Source organism: Sparus aurata, chromosome 12 (genome assembly GCF_900880675.1).
Source record: "Sparus aurata chromosome 12, fSpaAur1.1, whole genome shotgun sequence".
Classification (NCBI taxonomy): domain Eukaryota; kingdom Metazoa; phylum Chordata; class Actinopteri; order Spariformes; family Sparidae; genus Sparus; species Sparus aurata.
In genome coordinates this window covers 17,006,475-17,025,706 of record NC_044198.1, presented here as the reverse complement: position 1 = coordinate 17,025,706, position 19,232 = coordinate 17,006,475, and the positions used below count along the sequence as shown (strand labels likewise).

At 40.8% G+C, this 19,232-nt stretch overlaps 1 protein-coding gene across 7 annotated transcripts; it reads right to left on the bottom strand.

Moving 5' to 3' along the window:
* Positions 1 to 2,227: 2,227 nt before the first annotated feature.
* pax8 (paired box 8) lies at positions 2,228 to 16,855 on the bottom strand. 7 transcript variants are annotated; one of them, XM_030434811.1, is made up of 12 exons: positions 16,717 to 16,855; positions 13,894 to 14,193; positions 10,173 to 10,338; positions 9,820 to 10,017; positions 9,587 to 9,663; positions 9,267 to 9,392; positions 8,757 to 8,932; positions 8,410 to 8,530; positions 7,991 to 8,242; positions 6,592 to 6,693; positions 5,368 to 5,457; positions 2,228 to 3,052 (listed from the first exon to the last, which is right to left on the bottom strand). In XM_030434811.1, exons 2-12 carry the CDS (start codon positions 13,913 to 13,915, stop codon positions 2,982 to 2,984), a joined length of 1,401 nt encoding a protein of 466 aa, XP_030290671.1. In that variant the 5' UTR covers positions 13,916 to 14,193; positions 16,717 to 16,855; the 3' UTR covers positions 2,228 to 2,981. The 7 variants fall into 7 exon arrangements, with proteins under 7 accessions (XP_030290671.1, XP_030290670.1, XP_030290672.1 ...); XM_030434810.1 differs by having other exon boundaries at positions 13,894 to 14,054; XM_030434812.1 differs by having other exon boundaries at positions 5,368 to 5,454; positions 13,894 to 14,054.
* Between the last annotated feature and the right edge of the window lie 2,377 nt (positions 16,856 to 19,232).

The following is a 19,232-nucleotide window of genomic DNA, read 5'->3' as shown; positions in this document are numbered from 1 at the left end:
GGCAGTTGATGGGCTGTCTGGAGTGGGCCAGGCCACTTGAACAACAATGGGATGAAGTGCAGCTATTGTTTAAAGTTTACAGGGCGGTGTGCACAACAGTGATGCACAGTGTAAAGAGGTGAGTCAGAGGGACGGTGAAATGTGAGCTCGGAGAGACGGAGAGAAAGAATTGTGCATACTGTAAACAGAAAGACGTCAGGGCTGATCTTCATCAGGAGGCAGATAACGTTCTGACTGAACTGATATTGAGGACTTTAAGTGTCTCAGGATCCAGACAAAAGCCTTCATAAAGCCTCAGTCAAGAGTTATGTAATTGGGTTTGAGGGGATCTTTAAAGAGGAATTAGGACGCGAACCACACGGAAGTTTGTGAACTGATAATAGGTGCAGAGGCTGAAGTGGTCTAATGAGACTGAACCTCAGCCGTCAATAAGGAGGGCGAAAAGATCCATGATGCTGTGAGACCGAAGCAGGCTCAAGCATACATACGTTTATGAGATGAAGAATATACAAAAACAAAACCTGTTAGAAGTGATTGATTTTCATTTTCATAATAGATTCAAAATGGATTAAAAAAAAAAACTGATAGTGAAGGAAATGTGACAAGTTGTGTAGAATTGTTAGTTTTAAAGTATGTTTTGTTTCCTTTGCTCTCTCCTCTGAGGGGAGGTTTTCTCAGATGAATGCACTTTTTTTTCATTTTAATTTTTTTTTAACTTTCATTGAGTTTTATCCCTCAAACTTCTCTTGTTTTGTAAAAATAAAACCAACTAAAATAAAAAGACCAAATAAAAATATATATATATATAAAAAAAGTAAAACGTTTGTTTATTTGTCCCTGTATAAATAGTTTTTCAAATACTTATTATATTAATTATTGCTAAATTGCATAGCTACAATATCTACAATTTCATGACAAGTGGGCGACTCCAGCTGCTGAAGAAGACGGTGCGTTATGATTAAAAGCTCCAGAACAGCTACAGAATGGACTCACACAGTATATGTACTATACAGTATTGTAAAGTTCGCGATAACTGTGATATTAGAAATAAACAAATATTGATATTGTGTCAATAACACACAAGCGATAATATCGTTCAGCCATGTGCACCTTTTTGTTTATGAGTTCATCTGCTCGCCTTTTAACTAGTAACCAAGCAGGACAGTAATTGTTCTTTCTGTACACTATTTTGTATTTATTTATTTATTACAGTTTATTTGAAAGAAAAGAGACAAAACACAGAGTACACTAAATTAACATTGGATCCATATTTTTATATAAATCGCGATAATATCGTAAAAAACCTGAAATTGTCACACCTCTGATTCATTTAATGAAACCGTGTTCTAACTGATGAACTACAGTCAAATCTACGTGGGTGGTGAAACAGAAACAGACACTTTTAACACTTTTCATTGTTGTATACTAACTTTTATTGACCATGCAGATGAAGGACACCTCTGTAAAAGATTAAATAAAGCCTCTATAGACATGTTTATCTGTGACAATGTGAATACTTTATTATTTTATTTATGCAGAGATAATAAACTGTCTGGGGTTTGGTTTCTCTCTCTTCTTATTTTCATGTAATTCTATTCGATTTTAACTCTAAAATCAACAAAAGTCTCGATTCAGACACGATGACGCTCTGCTGACAGGTATCACTACAACATGCTCCTCCTCCTCTCCCACCTCGTCCTCTCCTCCCTCCTCCTCCTCCTCCTCCTCCTCCTCTCCCTCTTCCTCCTCCTCTTCCTCCCCTCCCTCTTCCTCCTCATCTTCCTCCCTCTCTCCCTCCGCCTTCTCCTCCTCCTCCATCATCCGCGCGCCGTCCCACGCGGCTGCGGCGGCACCAGGTGGGCCGCGGCAGCGTCGAACCGTGGCGTCGTTAACGCGCCGCAATTACGAGGCCACAAAGAGGGACGAAATAATTGCGAATAAAACTACATGATGCAGAAAATAAAAAAAGAAATTAAACAGATGCGCGTGTTTGCAGGATCATTGCTTTCGTCCTTTTAAAAACGCTGAGAGTTATACAAAGAAAATTAAAAAATGCAACATTTCAGGATATGAAGCTGAGTGGAGTGTTGACGTGTAATTATAATAATGATAATAATAATAATAATAATAATAATAATAATAATAATAATAATAATGATAATAATAAATGTCTGATTGTTTTTCAATCAGGGAAATCTTTTCAAAAAGACACCAGTGAGACCAGCAGTAAATGTGTCATGCTTTTAATTAAAATAATTCTTTAGAAATTCATTATTTACATCTGCAATAATATTAATAACAGTATAAGAAAAAATAGTCACAGTTCTTACCAAACATCAGAACATCAGCATGACAACAAAACTCAATTTATTTGACGCAGAAAACAAAAACAAAACAAAACAAAAATGTATTTCAAGCCTTTGTTGGTTTTAGTAGCCAAATCATCTTCATCATCCAAATTGCATCACTTCCCCGTAAGTAATTCATCATTTACATTATGTACATATTGCTAGACAGATGCATTAATTGTCTTTGAGGGCAGGTGGCACCTTTTTTTTGTAGTCTACAGGAAAAAAAGCTTTAAAATCTGAATTTACAGGGAAAATTTGTCAAATATGCAAGCAGGACGCACGTCAGGGGAGTGGACGGGGGCTTGGGATGGGAAAGCGTTGTAAACAAAAAAAAAGCAGGCATAGTTCAGAAGGAAAGGAGTTGCATATCCGTGTTCACCGGGGTCAAGTTGCATGATGTGCGAGAAAAATAAAAGAAAGTCTTTGGCCCAAAAAACAGCAGTGGAGACGACAGGAGGACGTGTGTGTGTGTGTGTGTGTGTGTGTGTGTGTGTGTAAACGTGCATGAGTCAGAGAAATAAATAACACATGAGTGGGTGTCGGCGCTGGTTTCTTCAGCAGAGTCTCAAGTTCACACCCAGTGGTTTTTTCCAGCTGATGTAAAGCTCTCCCTCTCCTCTCTCTGGGGGACTAGAGGTGGTCGTAGGCGGCTGCAGACGGCGGAGCTGTGCGGGAGGCCGAGCTGTAGTAGTAGGGCGAACCTGCGGGGGGAGACAGCACAGATGGAGGGCGTTCAGGAAGTGCAAAGGTGGTGGGTCAGACTTTCTTTATCCATCTTATCCCAGGTTTTTTTTTTCTTTTTTGTCACAGCAGATGGTTACAGAGCGGCTTGGACTGCTCGCCCCGCAAGTGGATGAGTCTGAAGCCTAACCCTAACCCACGACTCTTAGTGAATAATAGGAAGATGATGATGAGAGAAGAAGCAGGACTTTCTTTCTCTAAACAACACAAAAACATGATTTACATGCCTCCATACTGCTGAGGAGGAGATTATGTAGGCTGATGTTCACCAGTGACTTTATCGTCGACGCCATCAGAGCAAAAATGGCTCGTATACCACTTATTTAACTTTTTTTATATGTATAAATGCACAATTTGCTGCTAATAATAATCTTGCAATGATAATCTCAGACTGCCAGACACATGTCTGCCGTCTGTCCCCAGCGTCAGGGACTGTTGGGACGCTTATTTTGAAGGTTTCCTCTTGATCTACTGTGACTTGGACTGTGAAGATAAGATTCATGAACAGCTGTTTCCCTATTTCCTGGTTGGGCTGCCACTAATGATTATTTTTCAGTGTTGGATTTTCTTGATTAACCAAAGTTGTTTGGTTTATAGATAGCTAGAATTACTTTAATGATCCCAGATATATCCCAATTTATAAAATGTCATAAATTGGGGAAAAAATAAAAAAAATAAAATAAAATAGCCCAAGAGAACATTTTCACATTTCTTGATGTTTTACTGTTTTACCGTTTACTGTCATATAGGAGGAAAGAAACCGGAAAAAGAAGCTGAAATCAGAGAGTTTGTACTACTCTTTCTTGAAATATCACTATTTCTATTGATTCTCGTTATAATGATACTTTGAATATTACTGAGACCAAGATGGAGCAGTGTGAGTGAAATGTTTGTCAGTCGTGGAGACTTCAGTGCAGGTGTCTCTTTGAAAGACACTCAGAAGTATCTCATCTTTTAAACCATGATCTCTGGACGCCGAGGCTGAACTGAATTGAAACAGTTGGGAAATAATTTGATTGTTGACAACTAATCAATAAATCGTTGCAGCTTTAGTATGTGACTGCAAATGTGGAAAATATAGGTTTTTAACTTGAGCAGGACTTTTCCTGATTAAATAAAGTTTTTAGATTCAAATTCAGATTGAAACAAAGTTTTACTGCCATGATGGTTTAAGTCACGTATTATTGAATGATTACATTTTATGCAAGAAACCTAAATAGATGAAGGGAAAAAGATGTAAACACACAAACTCGTGATCACTCAGAAACATTTAGTGTATCTCGTTTCTCTTAGTCTGACTTAACTGACTATGACTGACTAGACTTCACTTCCCGTATGGATTAAAATGTCACTGAAGTCCTTGTATTTGTCATTATAGTAAGAAGTTGACAACGTGAAGTCTGTTCTGCCTGGGACGTCCTGTTCTAATGGTTCAATTAGTGAAATCAATAGATGATGTGAAATAATGTGGAGCCTAAAGTCTCACTGTAAATTAATCTTAGTTAGTCATATAATGTTAGTATAGAAAGTAAAGATATTTGGGATTTTTTTTAAATGTAGAAGAATCATATACCCAAAATAACACAGAAGTCACACAAAAAACCTCAGGATGAACCACAGACTACATATTTACTTGTTTGTTTGTTTGTTGGTTTGTACGCAGGATTACAAAAAAACTACTGAACTGGTTTCCACCATACTTGGATAGGATGTGTCTTGGCCCGATAAATGGATAGATCCTGGAATTTTCTTTTACTTTCTTTACCATTGCAAGATTTTCCCTACATTTCTGTTCCCTTCAATTAAGAACATTGTGTGTATTCAAGTGGCTGATATATTTGAGTGAGTACAATCTAGATTCAAGCAGATTTAAATAGGTTTTATTTGATATTGGATTAGGTTTGATTGAATTAAAGGGGACTGTTAGGCCCTGGCGGAGGTATGCGCTCTACTGAGTGCCATTCTAGTTACTGTTTCTGTTACATGCCTTGAGAATAAGGGTATAAATTTGCATTCTTGCTAAAATCAGTCATTTTTACATGACTGATTTGTCAAGTCAACAAAAAGATAAATAAATAAACGGGATTATATGACTGAGGTCACTTCCTGCGGCCATCAAGTTAAATTGTATTTTTGACGTCGAAGTAAATCTTATGAAAAAACCCTTTCAACATCTAAATAATGTGTCTTTTACTGTCGAGGTCACGGTTTTTGACCCAAAGTAAAACAGAATGTGCTCGGCGCTGCAAACAAACAACAGCGTGTCCTCGCTCACCCAGTATGCTGGAGTTGGTGAACCTCCAGGCGTCACTGTAGGAGGTGTAGGGCGAATGGCTGTAGGTCTGACCCGAGTAGTCTGCGCCTGCTGCCGGGAAGAAAGAAAAAAAAACTTCATCAAACACTGACGACACATCGAGACAACGTTCTTTATTAAAATACACCGCGAGCTCTACAGGGCGGTGTTGTCTGTGTGTGCGTGAGTGTGTGCGTGTGTGCCAGCTTGAGCTCAGCCTTAGCTCATAATTCACCAACAGTTAGTGCAGCCTGTAAACCATTAATCTGCGGTGCAGGTGGACGGCTGAGGGTAAAATCCCTCGGACCAGTGGTGCGTGGATGCAGCTAGCCTCTACGCCCTCTCCGGTGAACACTCGGCCCCTCGCATCGCCCTCCGAAATGCCCTCCTCCTCCTCCTCCTCCTCTTCTCCAACCTGCACTTCCTGCTTCAGCCTCTCTGGCACTCCTCTTTCTTTCTCTTCTCTTTTTTTAAACATTCCAATATCTAATTGGTAATTATGTTGGCTGGAATGAATCCCTGAGCTCCCCACCACCTCCTCCTCCTCCTCCTCCTCCTCCTCCACCTCCTCCTCCTGTCCTAACCCCACCACCCACCCTCCACCCCCCCCTTTCACTCAGTAATTGTGTAGCAACGCTTCCTCACAGCGAGCCCACCAGAAAAATAATAAATCAGACCCTCTCATTTCGCGCTTCGGAGGGCAGACTTCAAATAAAAAAAAAAAAAAGGCACATCACACACACACACACACACTCTCTGTCTGTGGTTGCATGCAGGCATCCTGATGTAGACACACACACACACACACACACACAGTGAGACACACACACTACAAAGACCTCCTCCTCTTCGCTCATACCCAGACTTTACACCCCCTCCGCCCACCCTGCGTCTCCCTCCTGGGCCCCCTGGTTCCCATGGCGATGTGTGGTCAGAGGTGTCTGGGTGGAGGGGGTGTGGGCAGCAGGGCGGAACCCCCCAGCCTGCTCCCTGTACCCCCTGGGCCCGTGTGCATCCACGCACACACACACACAACGCAGTTCACCCAGCCTGGCAAGACTACTCATCGACTCAGCCGTCTACAAGCCTCCTCCCCTGCCTCTCTTTCTTCTCCTCTCTTCTTCTACCTGCCGGGCTCATTTGCTTTTCATTTCCTAGCTCATCCTCCATTCGACTTTTAAACTGCGGGGGCGAAGACAAGCTTACCCGCGACCATGCCTGTGATGGCAGAGGAAGTGTATCCGCTCTGGGCCGGGGAGGGGATGTGAGGTGGGTAGCCTGGCAGGGTGGAGCTCACCATGTCACGCCCTAAAAACACAAACACACAGAAGAAAATACACATCTTTAATATCAAGACGTTTTTATTACAGTTACGAGATATTCTTGTGTAAGGTTTGGTTTTGCTGCAGAGGAAATAAACAGAATTAGGCTGTTGTCGAGACATTAATTGCAACAAAAACAAAGATTTTTTTTTCCGTTTTACCTGGGTGTGAGTATTTGCTGGTTTGGTTTTTGCTTGTTTAATTGACCAACAAGATATCCAAGGAAGGGGTTTAGCACACACACACGAATATTCAAGTCAAAGCCGATTAATTTCAACTTCCCCAGTTTCCCAGAGTCGTGTCAACAAACATGCTAACGTTTCATCCTGGTGGCCGTCATCAGAGCATGGAGGAAAGAGGAAGTTGTGTCATTTAAGTTCACTTCACTAACAAATATATCCACCACTGCATTTATACAGTATACAGGAGGAGTTTTCAGGTGACTGGCTTGACCCTCAAAGATCTAGAACAATTTTTGGGGTGCCCGACTCTCCTGTGTTTATATAGCTTTTCCCACCTTACTGGTGCAGTCAGCATCAAGTGTCATAGTCATTTGAATCTTAAGTTTCAATCTGACACATTAAAGTACTGATTTTACATTTGCTTTGTCCGAGAATTGACAAATTTAACAGAATTAAAAAACAAAACAAAACTACATGTTAAAACTCAGACAGAATCTTAGAAACTTTTGTTTTTCTAATTACAAAATGTGTTCTTATAGGATTTGGACGACCATAAGAATTTTTGTCAACATCTGATCTTACCTAAGCAAGACAGTTATAATGATAAAACCCTCTGCGTTTTCAGTGAGAAACAGCCGTAATATTTTATTCACTGACCATGTAGATGTGTCCAAAAAAGTTCAGAGAGTAAAGCTTAGCTACAACCATTTAAAATTGGCCCAGAGCGAGAAACTACGTGGGTTTCCTTGACAAATCAATGTTGAACAGGATGGCATATTCAGGTTCACTACAGAGCCCCTGAATGTCCAAACAAATCATGTGCGATGCCACTTAGTTTTTAAAAAGATATGGATAGGATTACAGGTTAAAAAGTTATCAAACAATTTGTAAGCAAAAAAAAACTGGTGATACTGGTTAGTCAACTTTATCCTGAAGATCCCACCATTTTCTGACAATTAATGGACCAAACAAATCAAAAAACAAATCTACTACAAGGCAGATTAATCAAAATCAACTTTAGCTGCAGCCTTGCACTGACTGCCCCTCACGAGAAAGTCGCACAGCACAAATGAACATGAATGAGGTGGAGGCCAGCATTACCTGACATGATAGACTGACTGCTGAACTGGCCGTACACAGGTGCATGATGGGAGAATGAGTTGAAGGCGTTAGGGTAATGGTTGGAGTTGCCATAGCTGCTGCTGCTGCCGCAGCTGACGGAGACGGGCTTCTGCAGCGCCTGCAGCTCCACGAACGCCAGGTTGGAGGCGACCATGTTTGGGGAGGGGCTCGTGCTGGTCACCTCTGGGGACATTTCCTGTTTCAGACAGAGCGGCAGGGACTGTAGGGGCTCTGAGGTGGTGACGGCAGCCAGTGTGCAGGCGGGTGAGAGAGATGGACACAGATGAGTGGAACTTAGAATGAGTGAAATGTCAGAAATAAACAAAAGAGTGAGTGGCTTCAGGACACTGGTGCACTGTGGTGTCATGGAGTCAGCGGGTCAAAGGGGGAAGTCTCACCAGTCACCATGGTGTAGCTCTGGTGCGCCGACAGATTCCGTCCAATGGCGGAGCTGGATGTTGAGAGGCTGGTCTTGGCCTCATCTAGGCTGCCATTGATGAGGGACAGCGGGTACAAAGTCTGGGGATTATGAACACGGATTAGCTATTGGTGTAAAGAGCAAATAAGCGCTTGTGCAAGTAAGAAAAGCAAAAGACGGAATTTACATTTTTTTCAATTTATGGTTACGGAGAATGGAAAGAAAAGAAGGAAACAAGACCAAGAAAAGTAGATCTAGCTCCCAATAAATGCTTCCTGAGGGAGAAGTGGTATCACTGCACATCAAACATTAAACTTGTTTTTCTACCTGCTCGGTCTTGCTGCCGGAGGCCGGGCCGAATGAGTCCGGCGGATAGTGGTGACGATCGAACCCACAGTCCAGTTGTTGCGTGGCTGCGACGAAGTGATCCAGTCTCATCTGTTTCCTCGGGACGCCCCCGCTGCCCTGAGAGTCCACGCTGTGCCGGCAGCTCTCCTGATCACCTGAGGAGGAGGGGGAAGAAGATGATGGTGAGGGAAAAGTGTGGTGAAACTGCAAATCATGTTGTTGTTTAAAAGGTTTTCATTCACACATTCGAGCAATGAGGATTGATATAAAAAGAACACAGGTTTCTGGTCTCAACAATGGAGCTAAATGTCAAAGTTTAAAGTTGATGTTGATTTGGTTCAACGAGCAACAACAGCAAGTTTCTGTATTCAACTGAGCAGAATCTGTATGCTCCAAGACTTTGCATCTGATGGTCTTCCTACGCTCCACCACAATCAAACAATAATGACGCCAGCGCGTGGTGCCTCCTTCATGTGATCTAACTCTTACTGTCATCGTGGTTCCTCTTGCCCTCGGCGCTCGGCTGGGGGATCCCCAACAAGCCGCTGATGGAGTAGGTGGAGCCCAAAGAGTCTGACTGTGGAGACTCGGGAGGGGTGACTGCCGAACTGGGGACTGAGAGACAGAAAGAAAGAGAGACACATTTGAGACACGGAGCGGAAACGATACTGTAACATCCCGCGGTCAAGAGCTTAATCCTACACAACACTGAGACGCGTTCTTTAATCTTTAACCTCAATCCTTCAACCGTCACGTGATAATGCTCGGTGATATGGACGGGTTAGGGTTAGGGTCTCAATTAGACTTACTTAATGTTTGTCCTGGACTCAGGCCTTTTCCGTCCAGAGGCAGATTGAACGGCTGCTGGACCTTTGTTCTTATTATTCTGGAACAAAAACGGTAATTCTATATTCAACACCAGCATACCAAAAGAATCCGTTTCAGGAATATGCACTCTTGCCTCCAGATATCTACATGCCGCTGAGCCCCAGTGGCGTACTTGCAGCTTTAACAGGATTTCATTCATAATTCAGTTTGTCACCTGTTAATGGAGCTCACGCTGGGCACCGTGTCGCTGTCACACACTCCCTCCGCCAGCAGCCGGTCTCTGATCTCCCAGGCGAACATGGTGGGATTCTGCCTTTTGTAATCTGCGATTTTGTCGACGACTTTCGGGGTGGCCACCTTCGGCTTGGAGCCGCCGATGACACCCGGTTTGATGCTGCCCGTCTCGTAGTAACTGGAAGAAAAGACGGAAGAGGAGTGGGATGAAGCAAGTGAAAGTTCTGGCTTTGCTGTGAGACAAACACCAAAGTGTCTCGGGCAAGTAGACACTTTCAGAGGTCGAAGATCAGGCTGATTAACAGGAAGTTGAGCAAGGCGGTTGTGGCTCACCGTCCAAGGATCTTGCTGACGCAGCCATGGCTGACTCGGAGCTGCCGGGAGATGTCGCAGGGCCGGACCCCTTGGTGGGCCATGTCCACAATGCGTTGCCGGATCACCTCCGGAAGCGGGCGTCCATTAACAAACATTCCACCTAGTTGGTTAAGGCCCCCATGACCTGGGGGAGGAGGGGGGATGAACACTCATAAATGTCATGGAACCTGAGACGTGCCGATGTCACGGCAAAAAACTATTTCAGAGGTCACGCACACACTTAGAAGACAGAGCGGTGAAGCTAATTTTACAAAAGCGCTTCAGTTTAGATCCTAAATAAAGCCGTCCCCAAGGTCAGAATTAGCTCCAACTTTACTGACAGCGGATACACACACACACACACACACACACACACACACACACATTACACATTACACACCCCGCACTATTCAAACAAACACACACTCTGAAGCGTGGACACACAAGTAACGAGTTTCTGTCAGTGTAAAATGTATGTTTAAGTCATTAACTCGTTTAATGTTGCAAGTGATAATGAAAAAGTAGCTGTCAAGTTTAGCTGAGGAAACATTACAGGGTTACGTGTCGTAGCCTCAGGGATATACACAGAATATATATATATATATATATATATATATATATACACAAGCACACAGAGGGAAATTATTTCATTTTCTAAAGCAGAATATTAAGTTGTCCGTGGAAACTGACAAGTGGTATTGATAAAGTGTAGCAAGGAGTGTAATGAAGTTTTACATTAAAGAGAGTCGAGGACAAGGAGGAAACAAAGAAAAACGCCATGAGTATCAGACAAGATTATTTAGAAAAGGAGTGTTGAAGGGGATTTTACCAACATAATTGGATTTATATTAAGTCTGTCTTCGAGGACACTTTCTTATTTGGATCTAAACTGTTCAATGGGCTGCAATTTCCCCAAAAAATAATGAGAAGTTCACACTGAAAACAAACCATCAATATATCAGATGGTTGCATTGTTTTGTAATAGCATCTTTCAATTTGATTTTTGTTTTATCATTCACACCTCTTTAACACCTGCAGGCTTATTCTCACCATTCTCATTCACATATCACTTATTTGTAACACGAGTCTCAGTGAGGGGTGAGTGTTGAAATTAAAGAGACACGTGCCATTCGGCTGAGAAATACAATCCTGCTTGAACTCACTGACGTACTGCAGCAATTTAAAGTTAAAGCAAAAAATGAGGTGATTAAAACTAAACATGGAATCAGCCCACATCGTTATGTGGATGGCTTATCTACAAACTGTCTTTTAATGTGTACGTTTTAATCGACTTTAAATCAAAATGTCTTACATAAATCATGTTAATTGTTATTTTTTACAACACTGAATTATGAGGAATATATAAGAGGATCATGGTACAAATTATAGGCTTTTTTTGTTGTAGGCTAAACATAAATTAGTTTTCAAAATAAAATAAGTCACTTTAATGTTCTTCAAAAATAATGGTGATACATTTTTAGACATATCAATATTATTAATTATATTTAAATGCAAACGCTTGTTATTTATCATGGCTGCTGCCACGTCTGTTATAAATATCAATTCGTTTTTAAACATTGCGAATATATTTGATTTTCATACATATACATATATTACAGCTGTAATGTCTTGCACGTGCACAGGACCATGAAACACTGTTGCAAACAACAAAACAAGCAGAAAGCCTCCAGTGTGTTCCTCTGCAGACTGCACGGTGGTGACTCTGCAAGAACACCACTGCTTTTAATTTAACCCATTGAGACACCTCTCTTTTCTCAGCCTTTTCCCAGCTTTCATTTCCACATCAAACAGCCGAACGAGGCCGATAAAGGGAGGAGAGGAGAGGGAGGGAGGAGAGGAGAGGAGAGGGGAGGAGAGGGAGGAGAGGGTGAGGTGGGGGGAGAGCCTCTATTAACGCTGCCAGCGGAGTGTGGAAAAAAATCTCCCCGCCAAGCTTCATCAACCTGCAGGATATTAAAGCGGAGCAGACCCGGAGGGGGGTGCAGCGGAGGCGGGCGCGCGCACGGGCACGCGCGGGGCGCACGGACGCCGCGTGCACAAGGAGAAAAATAAAACCCGCACAAAGCTGATTTAATCCCGAAAACAGACAGATAGATAGATAGATAGATAGATAGATAGATAGATAGATAGATAGATAGATAGATGGGAGTCGTTAGCGTCCTGCTGCTCCATCATTGACCCAGCTGACGTGTCTCTGACCAGGGGGACGATCGTTTCTGAATTCATATTTGACAGCTTTAAGTGTCGTCCAATTAACGTCCCTAATATCCCGCACAGAGAACCGGCGACTCACTCCGTCAAGAGTCACCGGCGAGCGGACAGGACACCTCTCTGCATCCCACAGGCCTCCAACACTTCATCTCACCGAGCGCACTGCTGCACAGCCACACGTGATTCAATCCTACACATCTTTATTTATTCATAATGAAGTTAGAGGTTAAATAAAATTGCTGGAACAAGCTGATGCCCAACACTCAACTTTAACATTTATTAAATGGTTTATAAAACACTGTAATGTAGTGAGAGGAAGGTGTTTATTATTGTACAGTATTTGTCAACAGTTATAACTTATCCTATGAGGCCATATTTCTATTATTGCAACTTTACTATTTTTTTATTTGTTATATATTTACATACCAGTCTTAACTGTTACAATAAATAGTGTATTTATGTTGAATTAAATTGAATGAAATGCTTGAAAAAAAAAAAAATTAAGATTTTAAACCTTTGTAAATGGTTATTTAATGCCTGCACACTTGCTTAATACATGGTTTCTTAAAAGTGAAATAACTATTGACTAAAGTTTAAAATACCATCTATTAATGGTATTCATTAAATGGAGAATAGAATTATACAATTCAATGTACAACAAATGACAATATAGTAAAACTGAACAAAACTACAATGGTAATGGTTTGTAATAATCATCCAACATGGTCAGTTTATTTAGATAAACTTTAGTTGATCGTTGACTATTAATAAACAGTGTAATTCTTTATAAATCATTTATAAAGCAAATGTAAAGGTTTATTAGTTACCATCAAAATAATGTTTATAGATGAGCCGCAAATTATTTGTCACATATTCATAAAATGTTACAAACATCTGCTGCAACCTTACATAAACAATTACTTAATAAATGTTAATAACAGTTGAATAACTATTAACTAATGTTTTAGTGTGTTTTCACCATTTATTATTGTTGTTTTATACAACAATTGTTGAATGGGTAGTTGTTGACAAATATGTTAACAAACTCTTACAATTATGTACTGACCATTTGATAAATGTTTGTATAATGCTTATGAATACTAAATCATTAGGGGGACATTTCTTTCCAAATTAAAGCCACGCAGATAAATGATAAACAACTGAACAAGTTAAACATGCTGTCATTCACAGTGACTTTGTGATCAACTTATTGGTTGTTTATTTCAGACTGTCTTTGAGCTCCTGTGAATGTGTTTTTTTAATGTCTGGTGCTGTTCCTTTGATGACAAAGAAAGATTTCTCCCACACAAGAGACAATAAAGTAACCTTAACCTCAACTAGGGGGAATAAAGACTCATCTTAATGAAGACTTTAACTTTAACTTCCTGTTAATGACAGGAAATGTGCAGCTGAACAGTCAGCAGCAGGAGAAGAGTCTGAGCGCTCGGCTTGTCTTGTGTGTATTTACCTCTTCCAGTGTTGCTGGACATATCCCTGAGTTTTTGGTCGGTGCTCCTCCAGCTGAACGTGACGCTCTCCTCCTCCACGCTGTCCCAGTTAAAGTGTTTTTACTCCCAGTCCTGCCACGTCTGGCATGAGTGTGCTCCTGAGTGCACTGTGGACCGCACGCTGCAGGAGAACAGTGCTGTGTGAAACTGGCTGCTCGTCTTATGTGACGCCTCAGAGCTCGTATCAGAACAAACACTCAGCTGGTGTTCACAGTGGCTCTGCAGATACTCAATACTGTCTTCAAATCAGCTGCACATGCCTGTTTTCCAAGTGAAGACGGGGAAAAAATACTATGATTTAATCATCAGTGTTTGCAAAACAGGAGAGATTTTCTTCCCCTTCGGGCCAACACAGATGGCTGCTCCTGTTATACATAAAATTTGCCTTCATTAACCAGCTTTGTAATTAGGATTGACTGGTCTCATTAATCACTTTACAATTATTAGACCCAGAAATTGTGTTTTCTTTTGTTTTTTTTGGTATGTTTGGAAAGTTTGATGATGTAAAGTAAATTTGGTGCAAGTGGGAAAAGTTTGAGAAGAGAGATTCGCCTTTCAGGACTGTGTTTAAAAAAACACAGACTCTTTTAAATCTGTCTTAAACCAAAATGGAGGAAAACCTGATTCAGACAACATGAGCGCACTCAGCACAATGTGAATTGAAGATGAATTAAAGGACCCCTCTTAAATATATATGTGATCTGGCTGATTTGTTGGACACAAATGAATTTTACAAAAAGACAAAAGAAGCGATACAGATGGAGGCAAAAGAGACAAATGACTAAAGTCTTAACTAAAAGATGTTAAATCTGTAGCAGTTGTTATTTACCATATGTACAAAGTCTTGTTTCCATCTGCTCAGCTTTCTGGGTGAGCTTCACCATGATAAGAGACAAACATTGTGTGATATATTAAAACAAGACAGCGGCAGCACCCTCAAACTCAGATAGGGGATGACAATTATTGGGGTTTAGTGGACAAGAATCACACAGAAGTGATGATTTTTAGCGTGTGGAGCTGTCACACCGTCGGTTAATGTGTCAGGTGTTGTCACGTCCTGCTGGGTGGACACTACAAAATTAACTAAATAATTAGCGGCCTGTCACAGGCTGTAGTTCTCTGCTGGATGTGGTGATTGATGACACAAGTCAAGTGTTTCATCCAAACCTATGTTGGTTTAATAACATTTCAATACCGTTGCCACAAGAAAGAAAAAATCCCACTGTGCAACAGCAACTATATTTAACTTTTGTCTTCTGATGTTTGTGTGTGGCACATTTTGCCTGGCACTGATATATTTATCTAAAAATGTAGTGTCAAATAAAATTTAGTTCAAACCTTTTTCATTTTAAAAAGAATATGTGTGTAGTTAATTTACTACAGTTGTTGTACAAGATGTCTCCAAAAACCTGGATGTTAGAATTTCAAATCTCCAGTTGCTACTACAAAATAAAAGCACCTGCTTAGAATCACAATTGAATTTGAATTAAAATGCTTTAAATCCTTAATAGTGTGTGCTTATAAAAAACATACTGCGTTAATATATGTGTGTGTGTGTGTATATATATATAGATATGTTACTTATTATTTATTATATATATAAAGAAGTTTTAACAAACGTTTATTTCGTTATGCTCCCTGTGTTGTATAATAAGCAAAATTACCTTGAACATTAAAATGAAATGAAAATGTTATTATGATTGCAGAATATAATTCTCAATAGTTATTTAATCACTACTGATTATTTATTTTTGGGACATAAACAGAAATAAGCTTTTTCTTGATTTTTATAATGTAACTTTGTGTTTCCTGGTCAGTCTGGTGTAACCATGTCGCCTTTATATTGTAAATATAAGTAAAGTAAAAACTGTTTTGGTTGAAATTGAATGTTACGCTTAATACAGTTAATATCTTCCTGAATTTTTCACATTTTGTTTTACAGATTTCAGTTTATTTCCAAACATTACAACTCATATTCACCGCCTGTCGTTTCATCTTTATAAAGTGACTTTTTAAAAGTCATTTCAATCGCTTTCTTTCGTGCGTGTTTTCTGTCTAACAGCTTCTGTTCAATTACACAGGTGGATTATTTGAATCTACCTTTGTAATGATCGTGTTGTTAGACACTTGCGCAGTTCCTTGTACAGAAAGAGGTCAACGACTATATTACCAGATGTTCATTTTCGCATTAAACTTCATTTTGTTTATTTCTTGTCATTTTGCAGAGTTTAACTTTGCCTACAGGAGATGGGGGGGGGGGGGGGGGGGGGGGGGGTAACGCACGACCTGTATGACTCGCAGCATGCAGCCAGTAACAGCCTCCTAATATCGGGCCCGAGCACTGACATTTTTTTTTTTTTTGGTTTTCGGACCACCTATGAAGCTGCAACGGAGGGAAAAACAAAAAAAAACAACACAACCTGCGATTTACTCCCAAAAATTCCCCACAAATGTCCAAACTCTCTGAGGCTGATCTGGGTGATGATTACAGTTCTTCTTTGAAGAAAAAAAACAAACAAACTTTCCGCTCAACTGCATCACACTTTGACCCCTCTCCTTACAATAAACCACCCTTATCATTAGAATAACACCTCATATTTCTGTGTATCACCGCATCAGAGCGACATGAAGCCTCCAGAGTGTTTTTACTGGCTGAATTTAAGTCTCCTGTGTATCGTTCCCCCGCGAGCTCGCTGTGTTGTGAGGACTGCGGATCACTTATTCGCTCCAGATAGTAGAAAAAACAAAAAAAAGAAAAACGAGGTATTGAGAGGGGATCTTACCTTTATAGCTCCAAAAAAACCCACGCACAACGTCCCCGAGCAGATATTCTGATATTATCCAAATGACGGGTGCTGTGACACGGTGCTGTCTCTCTCTCTCTCTCTCTGTCTGTTAATGTGTGTCTGTGTGTGTCCGCTGTTGTCTTGTGTTGTGTTGGGCGCTGCCGACACTCCAGCCAGGTTTTTATCCAACCGGGGCTGCGCACGGGACGGAGCCCCGCAGCCATTGGAGGAGGAGGAGGGGGAGGCGGAGGAGGAGAGGACGGAGGGGGCGTGGCCTGATGGGATAACCGAAGCCCTGTGTGTTTTCACCGGGAGAGAGACTGTACTGGAAACACTTGTCAAGCAGGAGACGGCTTGTTTCCACTCACCTCCAGCGACAGCGACGCTTTAATTAGACTGTACAGACGCACAGTTTAGTGGCTGATTTCATGCCGCAGACTTCTCTCTCCCCCCCTCGACAGGTGAGGTGGACTGCACACCTGAGCGAGGAGCAGGCCGGGAAAGGACAACATAGGAAGAAGGAAAATAAAAGTAGATCAGTAAACAATCAAAACCTCCAGTCCTATAAATCTAAGAGTGATTTGTTTTTTATTTTAAACATCTTTATACTTTCTTCTCATATTTCTGGATGGAAACAAAGTCAAACAACTCTTTATCCAACATATTTAATTCATTAGCCTATGTGTCCTGAAATGTTCTCTTTTAGCTGTAGCCTATATCATCACATGTCATGTGTACGTAAAATGCAGATTAATGCATTTTCTCCTCTTCTGTCTTTTGCGCAAAACATCTGGAATCTTGAAGGATCTCAAGTCAGGTGACCTTTTTATTTCCAGGCCTTTTTCTGGCTGCTCCAGAGGCGTCTATGTAATATATATATATATATATATATATATATATATATATATATATATATATATATATATATATATATATATATATATATATATATATATATATATAATGTCGTAAATCATTTAAAAAAAAGATTAATTTGGAAGTTAATTTGAAAATATTAACTTAAAATAGGTTGAATCACACTATATTTGATTTGTTCTACATCTTATTTTTCCTCACCTTTCCTTTGAAGTTAAATGAGATTAACGCAAAAAGGAGGATGCGCCTGTCTGGCTTCATCCTTCAGATAAAAAGACATAAAATTAAATCCTCAAAACAATAATAAAAAAGAGCACCTTTCCTTCACATTTTGTCTGGAAAAAGTCTTGAATCTCACTAAATTATAGAAGTGTGTCTTCCTTGACTTGACTCTCTGCACCCAGCTGCGTGAACCAGGGCTCGTAGAGCTACGCGTGATGTCACACCAGGGTGTCAGGAGCCCCCCGAGTTTAAAACGCTGTTAATGTTGTTTCTCAGGAGCCTGTAAAACAAACACGACACCTCTAATGGCAGACGACCACGGCACCTTGTCGCCTGTCTGATTTAAAAAAAAGCTTTTTAAATCAGGTTTGTCTTTAGTTAGAGGAATCGGTCCACTTCTTCTAATTTTACGCACATCATCTCGAGCGTGCGCATTAATTCCTAGACTATTTACTCAGTTTGTGGTTACCAGCAAGAAAAAAAAGGAGCCAAAATGGCGGTGGCAGTCCTTATCTGCTCAGTTTGTGATTGAAGTCCTTCATTCCTCCCTTCATGACTCGACATCAGTGCCGCTGCGGGACAAAGGAGCGACTGTTTCTAAATAAATAAAAGTGCCAAAGAGACTAAAGGGGATCACAACATCAGCTGGAAACAGAGGCTGTCCTCTGTAAAGTGACCAGAGCGCACAGGGAGACGACAAGAGCCCGGAGGGGGAGAGGTGACACAGAGTTTAACAAAGGATTAGAAACTCACAGATTGGTATCTATCGCGATGATACAGTGAATTAAAAGAGAGCTTAATTATAGATACGGGTCCACTTTTGCCAAAGGGCAGGAGGCACCACACACGCCCTAAATCCGGACTCTCATAACGCGCAGAGACGGATATCTGGAAACATCTTCGTGTGGCCGTTTTCACCGTGGCTCCACTGGATACTTTCACATCTAAAACAGGCTGCAGAAATGTCTGAAATGTCGCTAAATCACACTTCACACCTACAGTGAGATATGAGGAGTAAAGAGTTATCTGCAGGAACTCACTCCATGCGAAATTCAAGACGACTTACAAAGAAAATAAATAACACTTTCGTTAAATATCTGCTGTTTTTGGCTTCATAATGATTCAAATCTGTCTTTTTAAACGAAACAAAGTGTCAGAAAAATTAAATAATAAATAGTCCACAGTGTCTTTGTTCGAATCTGACAATACACACACAACCAACGTAAAGCGCTGGTGTGAATGTAAATGTCTCGTATGCAGGCCTACGTGCTCTGTAGGCTTACTGCTGACAGATGTGGACAAGGAACATCTGCTCTAATAACATGCTTTATTGATGCTGGAAATAAATAAAAAATAATGTTTAAAAAGCGGCAAAGTGTTACTGTACGTTCTCGTTTATATGTTCCATTTGGATG